Genomic DNA, 14,713 nt, shown 5'->3' on the forward strand with positions numbered 1-14,713 from the left:
CTGTGGGCCTTTTTATTATCTCCACAGGGCTGCGAGAAGCTTGAAAATAATTTTGATGACATCAAACACACAACTCTCGGCGAACGGGGAGCGTTGCGAGAAGCAATGAGGTAAGTCAGAATCACCATGGAAACGCTAACAGACGTGGTGAAGGAAAAGCCATTCCTCATTATTGGGGGAACAAATGAGCCCATTGCCAGCATTCAGATCTGTTCTCTGCGGAATTCATTTGTCATTGGAGAGGTTTCCCTGGAGTCCATGCGCTGGCATTGGAGTTGCACAAACATACAGTGTCGCTGCACAAAATACCATGCACATGTTTAATTTGCTACTTGCACTGCTTAAGGGCTGGAGGATTATAGGTATCCACAACCGCAAAAAGAAAGTTAAAATTGTCCGTTCGAACCTTACATGGGTCGTGTAAAAAGTGTATCAAGGGAATATGTGTTTTTTGTGATTTGTATGACAGTGCTGAAAAAAAATGGCCGGGTTTTGTAAAACAGTCAAATGAAGTTAAAACTCGCACTTTTTAAGCGCGTTTGGAGATTCTGTTCCTTACGTGAAAGCTGCCTGACTTTGTATCACCTTTTACAGAGCCAGAGCTGCTGTAATGGTGTCCTTCATTGTTTCCAGTTACTCCGATGTTTGACAGCTCTAGCCAGACCTGCTTTTTATTCAAGGCCCTTTTCTGACTGGGACTTGTAGGTCCGTGTTTGTAAAAAGGAAAACAGAAAGTTATAAGCTCTATGAAGTAAATGTTGTTGAGGCCAGAGCTCACTGAAGTTTGCGCGTCAAAAGGTGTCGCTGATGGAACTAAAGGAACTCATTAGGTCGTCAAATGGAAGCTCAAAGCTGGAAGTGAAGTTGAATGAGGAATGCATTTTAATCCTGTTGCTGAACTTTTATATTGAGATCCATAGTATGTATTGTTTCATGCTATTTTAATATTGTTTATTGGTTTTAATTCTCATTTTGTATACGAGTATGTGTTTTTGTTCAATGTATGTGGTTTTAAGGATCTGTAAATCCGAAACAAACTCTTTGATATTGCTACATATATCAATATCTATCTATCTATCTATCTATCTATCTATCTATCTATCTATCTATCTATCTATCTATCTATCTATCTATCTATCTATCTATCTATCTATCTATCTATCTATCTATCTATCTGTCTGTCTGTCTGTCTGTCTGTCTGTCTGTCTGTCTGTCTGTCTGTCTATCTATCTATCTATCTATCTATCTGTCTATCTGTCTATCTATCTAATCTATCTATCTATCTATCTATCTATCTATCTATCTATCTATCTAAATATATATATATATATATATATATATATATATATATATATATATATATATATATATATATGTATATATATATATATAATTAAATATATATATATATATATATATAACCATTTCAATCTGAAAAAAATTTAATAAAAGGTAATGAATTAAGGAGAAAATACCCTGGTAAATCATTATAGTTAAAAATCTATATGTGTACATGACATTAGAATATTCGAATGCGGAGCACTCCATTGAAGATAATGGAGTGCCCCGTGCTTCTACGGGCGGGTGGGTAAAGGCCCGCATAGCAACATTCCAATGTTTTACAAAGGCCTCTCGGAGCTCGAGGTGATTTCAATCCCCTTGAGCTTTGAGAGGCTTTTGTTTTATTTGTAAGAATAATCTGCCCTCTAGTGGCAGAATGTTCTAATAGCCTTATAGCCCTTCATAGCTGGGCTATACTGACTAATAAAGTCCTGCTCCATTGTTAAAGGACCTCGCCTACGGCTCGGGCCTTTAACGCTGGAGCGGGCCTTTAATAGCAGGTATAGCCCACTACAGCGGGCTATGAGGCTATAATAAATTGATTGCATTTGAAATACCTCAAATATAGTTAATTTAAGCAAGCTGCTTAAAGTGTTTAATCCAAAGCTTTTTGTGTACTTTACTTTTTGTGTGAATGTTTGTGTGATGTGAACATTCATTACAGTACATGGTAAGCATCCTTTTGACCAATAGACCAGTTGGACTCTGATAGAGCGCAGGCTCACCTGCTCCTTTTACCATACTTATCTGGACCCATAAACACATACACACTTTGAACAGGTAAACCTACGCTTAATCAGAAGTTTCCTAATAAACCATGTAGGACCTAAACCAATTGACTTACCAATCCTAGTCACTGATACCTAGAGTCCTAAGGGATCAAGGGTGTTAGCATAATAGGCAATAAAATAAACCTTTTCATTTATAAAATACCCACAGACTCGGGAAAAGATTTAAACACTTTATCTATGTAAATTCTTAAATGTCAGAGTCCATACCAATTCAATCAAAGCTCGTTCAATTAGCATGAATATAATCAAAGCAAGATGATGTGAAAATATTACGAGACTCTCTTTAAGCATTGAAACATAGGAAGGGTAAGAAAAGGGAAATAGTACAATAACATACCCACGCAACTTTATATTTACCTAGAATGGTGTGAAGACAAACCTTGGCCACAGGCTGGGATAAAGGACAGGACTCCCGATAGTTCAGGTGCCAACAGGACAGGATAGGTGCAGATCAGAATCAGGATAAGTACGGACCAAAATGGATCAGGACAGGACCACCGTAGGTTAGGACCGGCACCCACAGCTAAAGTGTAACGCCAGCGTTACAACCCTCTCTGCAGCTAACAGTTAGACCCCGATTGGGTTATCGTACACTCTCCCCAAAACCCCAATTGGGTTATCGAACTCCTTCCCAGAACCCCAATTGGGTTACCGAATCTTCCGACAGAGTGCTCCGCCAGCATCTCTGCTCTCGATCGCCTATTGAGTGCGTTGGGTCAGTGACAGGTCAGCCATTCGGACAAGTCGGGCAAACTAACTAGCTAAGCCTAACTTAGTTATACCATTTTCTAGGGCAGTGTACTACCCCCAATGTTGCAAATGTGTGTATTCCATCAATTTGATTGGTCAAAAGACGAGAGGTCATTACACCATACCAATTATGAGATCACTTGATTCCATAATGTAAATTATCTTTCCCACCCATAACTTTATTTTCCCATGCATTTTATTCCGCCCAACAATGGATGTTCTAATAGTAAATAAAATGTTAAACAATGTATAAAATTGTCTTCCTCTTGGAGTTAGTTAAATAAGGTCGGGTTCCCAGGTGCATCGTAGGCAAGACTGTCACTGACACCCGTTCAATGCCATGGCTTGTGGACTCGGGATAATTCAGCACATGAGCAGTCACAGGAACCAAGATGGAGCAACATTGTACTTGATTGGTCCGAACACGAGCTAATAGAAAAATCAAAAAGAACAGTTTTAGAACAAAGAATAACTGAATGCACTGTATACCACTTATCTCTACTCTATTCCCATTACTTTATTTTAACTATAGCATTAGGAGTTAAGCAGAAAGAACAATTTAGTAATAGCAGCAATGCAAGTGTTAGCACATGAAAACATAGAGCAACCATCTTTAGTTCTAGTGCGCAGAAGCAAAGATTTCCCACCAAGCAAAGAATGTGTCACGTCACGTGAGTGTGACAGACAAATGCGCAGAAAAGTTCCCGCATTGCAGCGTCCATTTTAGGTAACTCGAGTTACTGTTAATAAAAGCACATACGCAAGCCTCCCCATGATGCTAGAAATGTCGTGTGGTGCAATATTAGTAAGCGAAAACATGCTTCTTAAAGTATTATATATTATTTCAAGAGTTTTTTTTTTAAGTTTGAGTTTATTGAAAGATAATGAAGCAAAGACAGAAAGTGAAAAAACAATCAAAAAGTACAATCCTGTAGAAACATCTCATGTATGCAAGAACAAAATAAAATATCATGTATTAGCAAAAAAATACAAGGCAAAAATTAGACAATAAAGAGAAAAACATTGTAAGCAGAATAATTGAAAAAGATGAGAAATATACATTCAAAATAAATATTAAAAGGCATTGGAAGGAATCATGGAGGTTTCCGAACTTCAGCATTTGCAATCTGGGAAGAGGGTGTCGAGGAAGCAACTTGGGACAATAAGTGGTTAGAGGAAGCCATAGAAGATCACGTTTGATTGCAAGGGAAATGGGGGTCACAAAATTAGTGTCAAGCCTGTGGTGGAAACAAACCACATTCCACCAAGCTCGAAAAGTGACAGCAGCTTGTTTCCAATTGGAGGTGATAAGATGAAAAGCAATAGCTATCAAGAGGTCTAATAAAGCATAATGTTGCAAGACTTGGGGGTAGATAGGAGAGAGGGAACCTAGAAAAATATTTACAATGGAGAAGGGGGATTGAAATTAAAAAATCTTTTGAAGTTGAGTCCATACCAGTCTCCAAAAACGGGAGATGGGTGGGCATTCAAATAGCATGTGTTTTAAATCTGCAGAAGGGCATGAACAGGACCAACAAGTGAGAGGAGTATCAGAGGAAAAGGTCGATAAAGCAAGTGGGGTAAATCAAATACAGTTATAAATGAAATACAGAGTTTGAGTGGTATTGGCAGCTCTAGAGGTCTTATGTAGTTTCAACCAAATCTTGTCCCATAAGGGAATGGACCAATCCTGCAAGAAATCAGGCCAACTCAACTTTGGATTTAACTCTATCCACCACGCATTGAAAGGATTTATAAAGAAAGGATGCAGATGGAGGGTTATCCAACGCAGAAGAAATGGGATGAAGAGGATCGGGAATGCCATTAGTCGTGGGAAGCAAATGAAGATATTGGAGAAGAACAGGACAAAGTGAAGAATATTCTAAGCGAGAAGAGGAGGGCAAAGAAAATTGTGATTGTAGGTCCATAAAAGAAAGGGGTAGATTAGAAGAAATGAGCTGGGAGATCCACTTCAAACCACGAGAATGCCAAGACTTCCAAAAAATTGAACAATTTTGAATCTTAATGTGTTTATTGTGCCAAATGGGTTGTAAATGAGTAGAAAGAGTAGATGGATAAGAGGAGGCCGAATAAGGAGTAAGAAGTTTACGAGAATAAGAGATGATGGGATTACGCAGGGAGGTCACATTTGAAGTAAAGGCTAGTATTTCATGAAAGTCAAAAGGAGTAAGAAAGGAAGATTCTATCTGAAGCCAGAGAGGAGGATAGAAAGGAAGGTCAAATGAGAGCCATCGAGCAGCCTGTTTCAAGGAGAAGGCTTTGTGGTAAGTCTTAAAGTCAGGAAACTTAAGTCCTCCATAGATTTATCTTTTTTCAAGGTAGCAATAGCAATACGAGAGCGTTTAACTTTCCATAAAAATTTCAGAAGAATGGAGTCGATTGTTTTAAAATAATGAGAAGGAATGAGAATAGGAATCATAGAAAGGGTGTATAATGTGATTGGTGTGAGCATCATTTTAATTGAGTCAAGACACCCCAACCAAGAGAGAAAAAGGGGATTCCAACGTGTAATGGCAGCATTTAGTTTTTTAGAAATGCAATTAAAATGTATTTTAAGAGTATCAGATAGAAGCGGGGCAAACCAAATTCCTAAGTATTTAATTTTCGAAGGCTGCCAAGAGAAACCAGAGTGTTCGAAAAGATGTTTTTGACAGAGAGAGTTCAAGGGTAAAATTTCACATTTAACGATATTAAGATGATATCCAGAAACTTTAGAAAAAGAGGAGACCTGTTGTAGAAAAACAGAAGAGAAGATTGAGAATCAGAACAATACAAAAGAATATCATCGGCGTAGACCAAGAGTTTAACTTGTTGAGAACCGAATTGAAAGCCAGAAATATTACCATCATTTCTAATTTTAGTGAGAAAAGGTTCTAAAGCTGGAACAAACAATAAAGGGGACAGAGGACACCCTTGTTTCATTTCCTTTGTAATGGAAAATAATCTGAAACCATACCGTTTGCAAATATCGAAGCGTGAGGGCTTGAATAGAGTAAGGAGATGAGAGAAATACATTTGGGGGGAAATCCCGCCCACTCAAGGGGTCGAAAAAAAAATCCCAGCCAATCCTACCGAAAGCCTTCTCAGCATCTAAGGAGATGGTAGCCAGAGGATAAGAAAGTGAAGGAGCTTTACTTAAGATATTAAAAAACACACGCAAATTATCGGACGAAAGACGGCCTTTAACAAAGCCTGACTGTTCTGGGCCATTTAAGTCAGGAAGAAGAGGATCCATTCTAAGGGCTAAAATGTTTGCAAAGATTTTATAATCAGTGTTTACTAATGAAATAGGACGATAATTTTTGCATAAAGTATGATCCTTATCATCCATAGGAATTAAACAAATCAATGCTTCCTGAAAGGACCCTTGAGAAGACCTGAATCAGAAAAGGACTGAAATAGTGTAAGTAATTTTGGAAGTAGAAGGGAGGCAAAGGAGTTATAAAATTCAATGGTGAAGCCGTCAGGGCCAGGAGCCTTACCGTGTCTCAATGAGGAAACTGCTCGAGAGAGTTCTGAAAGAGAGATATCAGAGTCCAGGGAATGAAAGTAGACATTGGCAGAGGGAGGTGAGGGAATAGTCTGGAAATAAGAAAGTAAATCAGCCGAATCAGTAGGCGTTTCAGGAGTGTATTAAGTTTCATAGAAAAAAAACACATTTGTTTAGAATATCTTTATCCTTAAACAAGGATGAGCCAGTGGGGCCCTAAATCGATTCAATTTTCTGTCGGATTTTCCGTATTTTAAGATAATTGGCCAATAATTTCCCCATTTTATTTTGACCGCCTTAATATCGAGAATTACACTTCAGTAAAGAGTTTGAAGCAGCGGTTGTGGTAAATTTATTAAAAGCAAATTTAGTATCAATGAGTTTTTTAAGGGATGACTCAGTGTTGGACTTGTAATAGAGATATTCAAGTTTTTTAAATATTATCAAAAGTTGAGCTGATTTGGTTTGTGCTTGCTTCTTCTTTTGAGACACAAAATTAATAATTAAACCTCTAGCAGCTGTTTAAAAGAATCCCGTACCATCACAAAAGGGGAGTCAGGGGTTTGATTGATGTCAAAAAATTCCGTAGCAAAAGTATTAAATTTGGTACAAAAGGAAGGGACAAGGAGAGGAGAGTTATTGGATCTCCAGCGCCCAGGATGGGGGGAAAAGGGAATGAGATTGTTATCTACAAAAACGGGAGCGTGATCTGAAATTAAAATGGATCCAATGTCTGAGTGGAGGGTAAGTTGGGCTAGTGACTCACAGAAAGCGATAATCAATACAGGATTGTGAGTGATGAGAGGGGGAATAAAAACTGTATTCTCTAAGATCAGGGTTACATAACCTCCAAATATCAACAAGGGCATTATTGTGGAGAGAAGCAGTGAGTTGAGCATGCATTGTGGAAGTTGATAACTTGACTTTAGAATTTCTGTCTAAAATAGGATCTAGGATTTGATTGCAGTCACCACCAAAAATAACCAAAAATCATCAGTAATAGTAGCCAATTTTTCAGATACGGCAGGCCAAAACAATCTATCAATGCCCTTAGGAGAATAAACATTATACATAACCACATGAATCTTATCAATATTCAACTTAACTAATACCCATCGACCCTCAACATCACATTCTTGAGAAACAAGAGAAACATTTAACTTTTTGTGACATAGTAACACAACTCCATTTTTCTTACCCATAGCAGGCGAATGAAAAACATGACCCACCCAACAACGCTTAAGTTTTAAGGCCCCGGTAACAGAGAGATGGGACTCTTGTAGAAGAGCTACATCCGCCTTCAGTCTAGCTAAGTGGGATAAAACCTGTTGCCTTTTAATAGGGTTATTCAACCCTTTAACGTTCCATGTAACAACTCGGAATTTGAATCAACAAAATTATGTAAGGAAAAACCATTAGATGAGTAAGAGAAAAGGAATGAAAATAAGCAGGAGCGAAAAAGGTAAGAGCATAAATCGAGAGAACAGAAAAGTCACAAGTTGTGCATGTACGAAGGATGAAGAAAAGAGAATAAAAGAGAAATAGAAGAGAGTAAGAAAACGAAAAGGAGAAAAGAAGAAATTGGGAAAAGTGAAGTAAGAAAATGAGAAACAGTAAATAGTACTGAACAAAAAGAAACAATTAAGAACATACATACAAATACAAAAACGAGAAATGGGGGTGATGACGCCAGAGGATGACGACATCAACAACGGGGACAAACGTCACCGAACATCCGAAGTATTACAGCAAATGTATGACGAATGGTCCACATCGGGGAGAAGAGGAAAATAAAACACCTGTGAAGAAAAATTAGAAGAAACATAGAATTAACACATACCTATAGGATACAAAAGAACAAAACATGACTCAGAAATAACAATGCAAGAGCGAAAATATGAGAACAAAGGCACAAAAAAGTGCAAACATGAGGAAGGAAATGCGACAAAAAACAGTTGAAGGAGTAAAAAGTTAAAAATAACAGTTAAGCAACTCTTGAGGTGTCCATAACATAAGCTCCTTGACGTCGAAGAAACTCTTACAAAGCAGAGGGGTCCTCAAAAGTCGTGGCCTTGTCCTTTTCGGTAACCTTGAAGAGGCATGGATGAAGTAAGCCAAATCTTGCATTAAGAGCACGCAACTGTGTGCGCAAATCCAAAAACTGCTTGCGTCGATCTGCTGTCACCTTAGCTACATCTTGAGATAGATACAGGCAATGACCTTCCCAAACAATCTGTTTTTTAGATTTAGCTGCAGCTAGAACTTGAAGGAGGTCAGTGTACTGTGGGAACAACATGATGAAACTTCGAGGTTTAGTAGAGATCTTTGGGCCCAGTTTATGTGCCCGTTGGATGTTGAAAGTAGAAGAAGTAGGAAGGTCATGGATTTTTTCAAAAAAAAGATTGAAAAAACTCTCCATAGTTCACTACCCCCCACCCTGCTCTTCCCCCGCCCGCAGCACTTCCTCCACAAGACCGCTACTGTCTGTTTGTCAATGAATGATTAAAGGTGTGTTGCCAATAGTTCGATGTACTAGTTTGTAAAATAAAAGCTCAGGACTGAATAGTTCATGGCCCTGCCTGTGGCAGAGATCAATCTGATCACCCATTCTACATGCATATTTTTAGCTACCTACTTCTTTCCATTAATATTTCTTTTGTTGGTTAGTCCGTCCTTGCAAATAAAGCTACAGTGGAATTGTGACTCTTTGTTTTGGTGACCATCAGCAGGTCATAACTGCTAAGTGACCCTTAAGTCATATGTGGCACCATCAGCCTGTCCTGGAGTTTTCTCCCACAGCACATTGTGTTCCAGTAGTTTAAGTTTCTCTTTAAGGTTGTAACGATAACTAAAGAATCCCAGCATGCAAAGTGTCTTCGTTAATTGTTAATGTCTTCTCTGTTCCAACGAATGAAAGCACAGTGAATACATTTGTGTGACCCAGGACTGTACTGGGAAGGAGCTGAACTATACAACTGCCAGTCCTTTGAGTAAACAAGCACTCGCAAAGCCACTAGGTCTGGCATTTGCCTCCAGCCTTTTTGCTTTGTCAATGCTTGTTTTATTCTGTCATGGTTTTTGAAAACTTTCTTGCTTGGGAAGCTGACAGGCTCTCATCAGTCAAAAAAAAATCATTGTCTGAAAACTATAATATTATTTTGTCTCGAAAAGGAGACATTGTCATAGTAGTCCCTGGCTTTTGCGTTTAAATATGCACCTTGTGGAAGGTCATTCCCAGTGAATTAACTAACATCTGTTGTGGGCCAACACCGGTAGCAGCTTGTGGAGGAAGTGCTGCTGGGGGGCGGGCACGGTGGGGAGGAGCAGGGTGGGGGTAGTAAACTACTGAAGACGGCTTAACGGAGGTAATTAAACAAATAAATAATTAAAACAAATTTCGTTGCGTGCGCTGCATCGCATTAGGCAATGCAGTGCGCGCTGTGAAATTTTTTATTTTAATTTATTTGTTTACTTAGCTCTTTTCGGCCGTATGCCGTAGTTTACTACCCGTCACCCTGCTCCTCCCCTGCCCCACCTCACCACCCCACAGCATTCCCTCCACGAGCCACTACTTGCTAACTCCCTGCCCATGCTGTAAGCTTTAGTGTGCAGAAGAAAAATGGGAATTACACAACCACCGAACATTTTTTATGTCTGTTGTTAACCTGTATCTTTAGATGTTTCTAAATTTACAAACATTCTTTCAGAGGTTCTCAGCTAGCCCTGTTCATCCGTTGATCTGTTACTGTATTAAGACTGAATATTTCTTTCTGACACAGTTATCGCAACACAGTCGTTGGATATGACTCCCAATTTGTGATGACCTACCATTTATTTTAATACTGTGCTTTATAAATGTCTGACTGAGTTAATGTATTAAAAAGGTGACATTAGATCATGCCACTACCATGTTTATTTATTAAAAGCTATTTGCAAGTATTTTTACTTGACAACTAAGTTTATCACAAAACCCAACAAATCTGCTTCATTTAAAAGGGATGAACCTACATAATACCCTCTAAAACAAAGCTTGTATTTTCTAATGTGGTTCCTTTGCCAGGGACAGCTGCTATAATAGGAGCTGCAGTAGAATGTTAGTGCGAAAAACCTTTTTAATATTCTTTCTTGCAGTTATGAATATATAATAGACATATTTACATATTATAAGCTGTTGTTTAAGTTGACAAATAAGGGTTTCAGAATCTCGACATGAAAAGAATTTCTGGGTGCTCTATACAGGCTGTAAATAAAAAGCTATTGCATTACATTTTCGGATGCAAACATTTAATTAGTATTTTTGTCATAAGTTGCTTAGATGTAACCCGTTAACGAAGTCTCACAGTGCTTAAATGGATAAACCCACAAGGATCAACAGACCTTGCTATCAGAGTGAGCAGCATTTGTTATCAGTAATGACCTGAGTTGAAGGGCGGACCCCTACAAATGTGCCAGCTGTTATTTAACAACTGAACGCAAGCCATTCTACTGCAAAAAAGAACTTGAAATTCCAAACCATTGTCAAATAAAAGGATAAAACACAAGTAAAATGTTGAAAAAATTAAGGGAACATTTTTCCTGCAGAGCAAACCTGCAGATCATGAGGACTGAAGGAGTTGAGATGGCTTCATTTGGTGCTGCCTGCAGTAGCTTTAATTTTGAGAATAATGGGCTGGATGAAGAATATTTTGGGTTCCGGTGCGAAGTCTGGATAGTGAGTTGTCAGATAATGTATGTGACTTTGCCCTAGCCAGGTACAGATTAATCAAACCTTCTGGAGGTGTTTACAAGTCAATGGTGCAAATCTCACAAATTATTCACCAAGAACTCCTTAGGGTCAGATTCACATGATGTGAGGTTTTTGTGGAGCCTTAACTGCGAAGCCTTAAAACTCAGAGAATGAAAATGCCAATAATGATCCCTATGAGGTAGCGTCTTTTTCTCCTAAGGTCCTGAGTTAGATCCTGGTCTATGGATTTTTTTGTTTACTAATTTCAGAGTAAGTTTTCATAGCAATTCTATCTCCATTTTACTGGTCTGGTCCACAAACTTCAGTTAAGTTTCCAGTAGTTGTGGGAAGTTAAATTAACCAGCCCCGGTGCTACAAGAAATTCCACTACCACTTATCTGGTATTTGTTGGGAAAGAGAGCATCTTTCTCTGATCCAGGATCGTCTGCATCCTCCATCTTCTGGAAGCCAGTAACACAAAGATCAATTTTCCATAGCTGAAACTTAAACCATCTATGGCTGTGTGTCAAGAAGAGACTGGCACCACCTCTCCTTGAAACTATTGTGAGAGCAAGGTTTCAAGAAGATGGTTGTGACAGCCACCCAGTTACTGTCTGCTATCTGCTGTACCGTAGTGCAGAGATAATTTCTTCATTTTTCTTTTCCATGTAGTTTCTGAAGAAGTGACTTTACATCGGCTTTTAAAGTTGGTCATTAAGAGGTACTCCTGTCTAAAAACAGAGCTATTTCTTGAATTTTCATAGACATTCTCTAAAGGTGTTCACATTTGCAAAGTTAGTTGTTTCACAGTTTAGAAAATGAAGTATTTTCGACATATGGAAAGTGCAAAGCTCAAAGTATTTTTTTTAAATGATGTGTAGCTTTTGTGGTTTTTGCACTGCAGCAGTGGAAACCCATTCCCAATGCCACAAATGGCCCCTAAAGAGAGCATGAGTATTGTGCCACTTAGCAATAACCCCCATGCCCTTCCTCATTGCTGCTCTTTGCTTGATCAGTCCTATGTCTTTCAGGGTGTCAGAAACCCTGGATCCTATTGCTTCAGTGTCCAATCCATAACACCATTAGGCTACTTCTTCATCCTTCTTGCTGCCCACTCCACCTCTGCTTCTTGCATCTCATTACTGAGAAGAGAGTATCAATTGCCACTATTATAGCCCCAGGATGCCCCACCTTTGCAATGTCCTGGAACAGGATATCCTGTCTTTCATCAGTCACTGGCAGATTTTATTACACCATGGATGAAATTGATTGAATTCTGGAAACTTCATCCAATTACACCAAGGTCAAATTAACTCACTTCACCTAGTGTCTTGGATGAAGTAAAAAATGCACACATTACAGAGTGAAGTTATCAATCATAGTGTGGTTTGGTTTCAGGTAATCAGGTAGATTAGGGTATTTAGGAATTCATAAGATGGAAGCAAGATTTCTTGCCTGTGTATATTCCTTTCCACTCCTTCAACTCCAGCCATTTAGCTTACATACCTTAGACATACCATAGGAGGAAAACACATAATTTCACCATTGCTTGACTATTACAACACTATAGTACATGAGGAGTGAGATTCCTGAGATTGCTTTTAGCTCTTACCAACATATGAAGGCTGGTATGTCAATCCATTGTTTCAGTCCAATTTCAAGTTAGACCAAAACCTCTCCTCTTAACGTCTGTTTTTTTATTTTTTGAAAGTACATTTTTGTTTGCCAACTCAATGGTTGACCTCATCTGCCCATTTGCAAGACACCCTTTGAATTCTCCCCGCCTCAAATTCTCCCCACCTCGGAATGGGCAAATACAAATTAAGTTCCACTTAATTTTCACAGTAGTGAATCCTAAATCCCCTATCACATTTTCATGAAACAACGTACCCAAATAGATTTTTTTATTTACAATTAGCGTAGTCCGATTAAGGTATGCTATTATTTTGATGCTTGTATCTGCATTTTTGTACTAGGGGCCTCATGTGCAGTGTTTAGTGGCTGAAAACCTTCAGATTCAGTTAATCTGAGACTTTGGGACAGCTAAAACACTTTTTTAAATGTACTAAACACATTTAAGGATTCGGAACATACTTTCCGAATCATTAAGTGGGTTTAGTAAACATTAAGGAATTGCTATTTGGAAGGGACGTTTTAAGGCCATCCCTTCCAAATACCGATTCCTTAAGGTATGTATCAATATTTTGTGGCTAAAATCTCACCTCAAAACAATAATATTTTTTCAAAAAATCAAAAGAATTGGTAATCCATTTGCAAATGGGAGGGGATCCCTAAGGGGCCCCTTCTCTTTTGTGAATGGTGCATTTCATTTACAATTAGGCAGTGGTTCCATAGATCACTACCTAATCTTAAAAGTTTGTAAAAATGTTCTGTTGAAAAGAAGAAAAACTCATCCAGTTTTCCTTTTATGAAAACAGGCTTATTTAATACAAATATTGCCTTATTAAAAACAATCACAGGCATGGTGGTGTGCTGACTCCATGAATCACAATGTCAGCTAATGAACTAAGTCATGATGTTGTACTTTTCTATTACCCCGGTGTGAGACACACTACAGTGGGGCTGGCCTGTTTGTAATAATGATACTGTGGGAGGAACAATGCCAAACAAAATATCCAATTACCAAATTATACTTCTGCCCTCTCATCATTGTGGACGGAAGTCTTAGGAAAGTGTTGTTTCTTCTCCATAAGAATATCTACCCCTTGAAAAAAGAATTATAAAACCCTAATTTAAAATATCTCCTAACTGAAACTGCACATCCCTGCTGTTTAACTCACCCTCCTGTAGCCAACAACACAAGACTTTCCGCTCACTGCCACTACAAAAGGGGTAGCCCTGGCATGCAGCCCTAAGTTACATTGCTTTTCACTGCCAATTGAAGTTTTCAGATCACACTAGGTGTTCCAGGTTCTAAGTTTCTCCAAATTTGCGTGCTCTTGTCTCTCCCATCTACAAATATTAACCCCACTTATTCTACCCCTTTTCTTCACCACTCTCATCTCATTCTCACTGCACTCACTCGAAAATATACCAGCACACACCTTTCTCACTCCTCTGCTTAACCTATGATACTCGACCCATGACACTCTTAATCCACCATTTGCTCTTCCATGATCCTACTCACTTTTCATTATTTACATATCCCATTCAATATACCATGCCCTATGACTTGTTTCATCATTTACTCACACAATCACATGAGTGTTATTTCACTTTCCACATTAACACTACCTACTACTCAATTTACTCTACCACACACACTCAAGATTTCAACTCACGCATAGGTATCCGTAACATTATTCAATCAACCTCTCTCTAATTCCACTCCATTCAATTCATTGTTTATCACAGCAACAACAGGGCAAGTCCACCGATCTTCCCATTATAGTGGAGAGCCTTCAAAGGAGTGCAAATAAGAGTCAACTATTTCAGGAGTAGAGTGACTTGGTCAATACACAAAAAGAGAAGACCAGGTCTGTGGTGGTGTGTTGCCCTGAGTGGTGAACGAGGATCGCAGGTACATGTGTGGAGGGGTGTGTTGAGTCACACTGGGCTGAAAATTCCCATCAG

At 38.7% G+C, this 14,713-nt stretch overlaps 1 protein-coding gene across 1 annotated transcript in view; it reads left to right on the forward strand.

Annotated features, from left to right (window-relative positions):
- Positions 1 to 14,713, forward strand: part of DPYD (dihydropyrimidine dehydrogenase) — a 3,292,815-nt gene that overhangs the window by 518,630 nt on the left and 2,759,472 nt on the right. The window contains exon 3 of the mRNA XM_086954704.1: positions 28 to 110. Within this exon, the coding sequence (XP_086810830.1) occupies positions 28 to 110 (83 nt within the window). The remainder of the gene's footprint in view (positions 1 to 27; positions 111 to 14,713) is intronic.

The sequence above is a fragment of the Lissotriton vulgaris genome, chromosome 1_1, assembly GCF_964263255.1.
Source record: "Lissotriton vulgaris chromosome 1_1, aLisVul1.2, whole genome shotgun sequence".
In the NCBI taxonomy this organism is placed as follows: Eukaryota; Metazoa; Chordata; class Amphibia; order Caudata; family Salamandridae; genus Lissotriton; species Lissotriton vulgaris.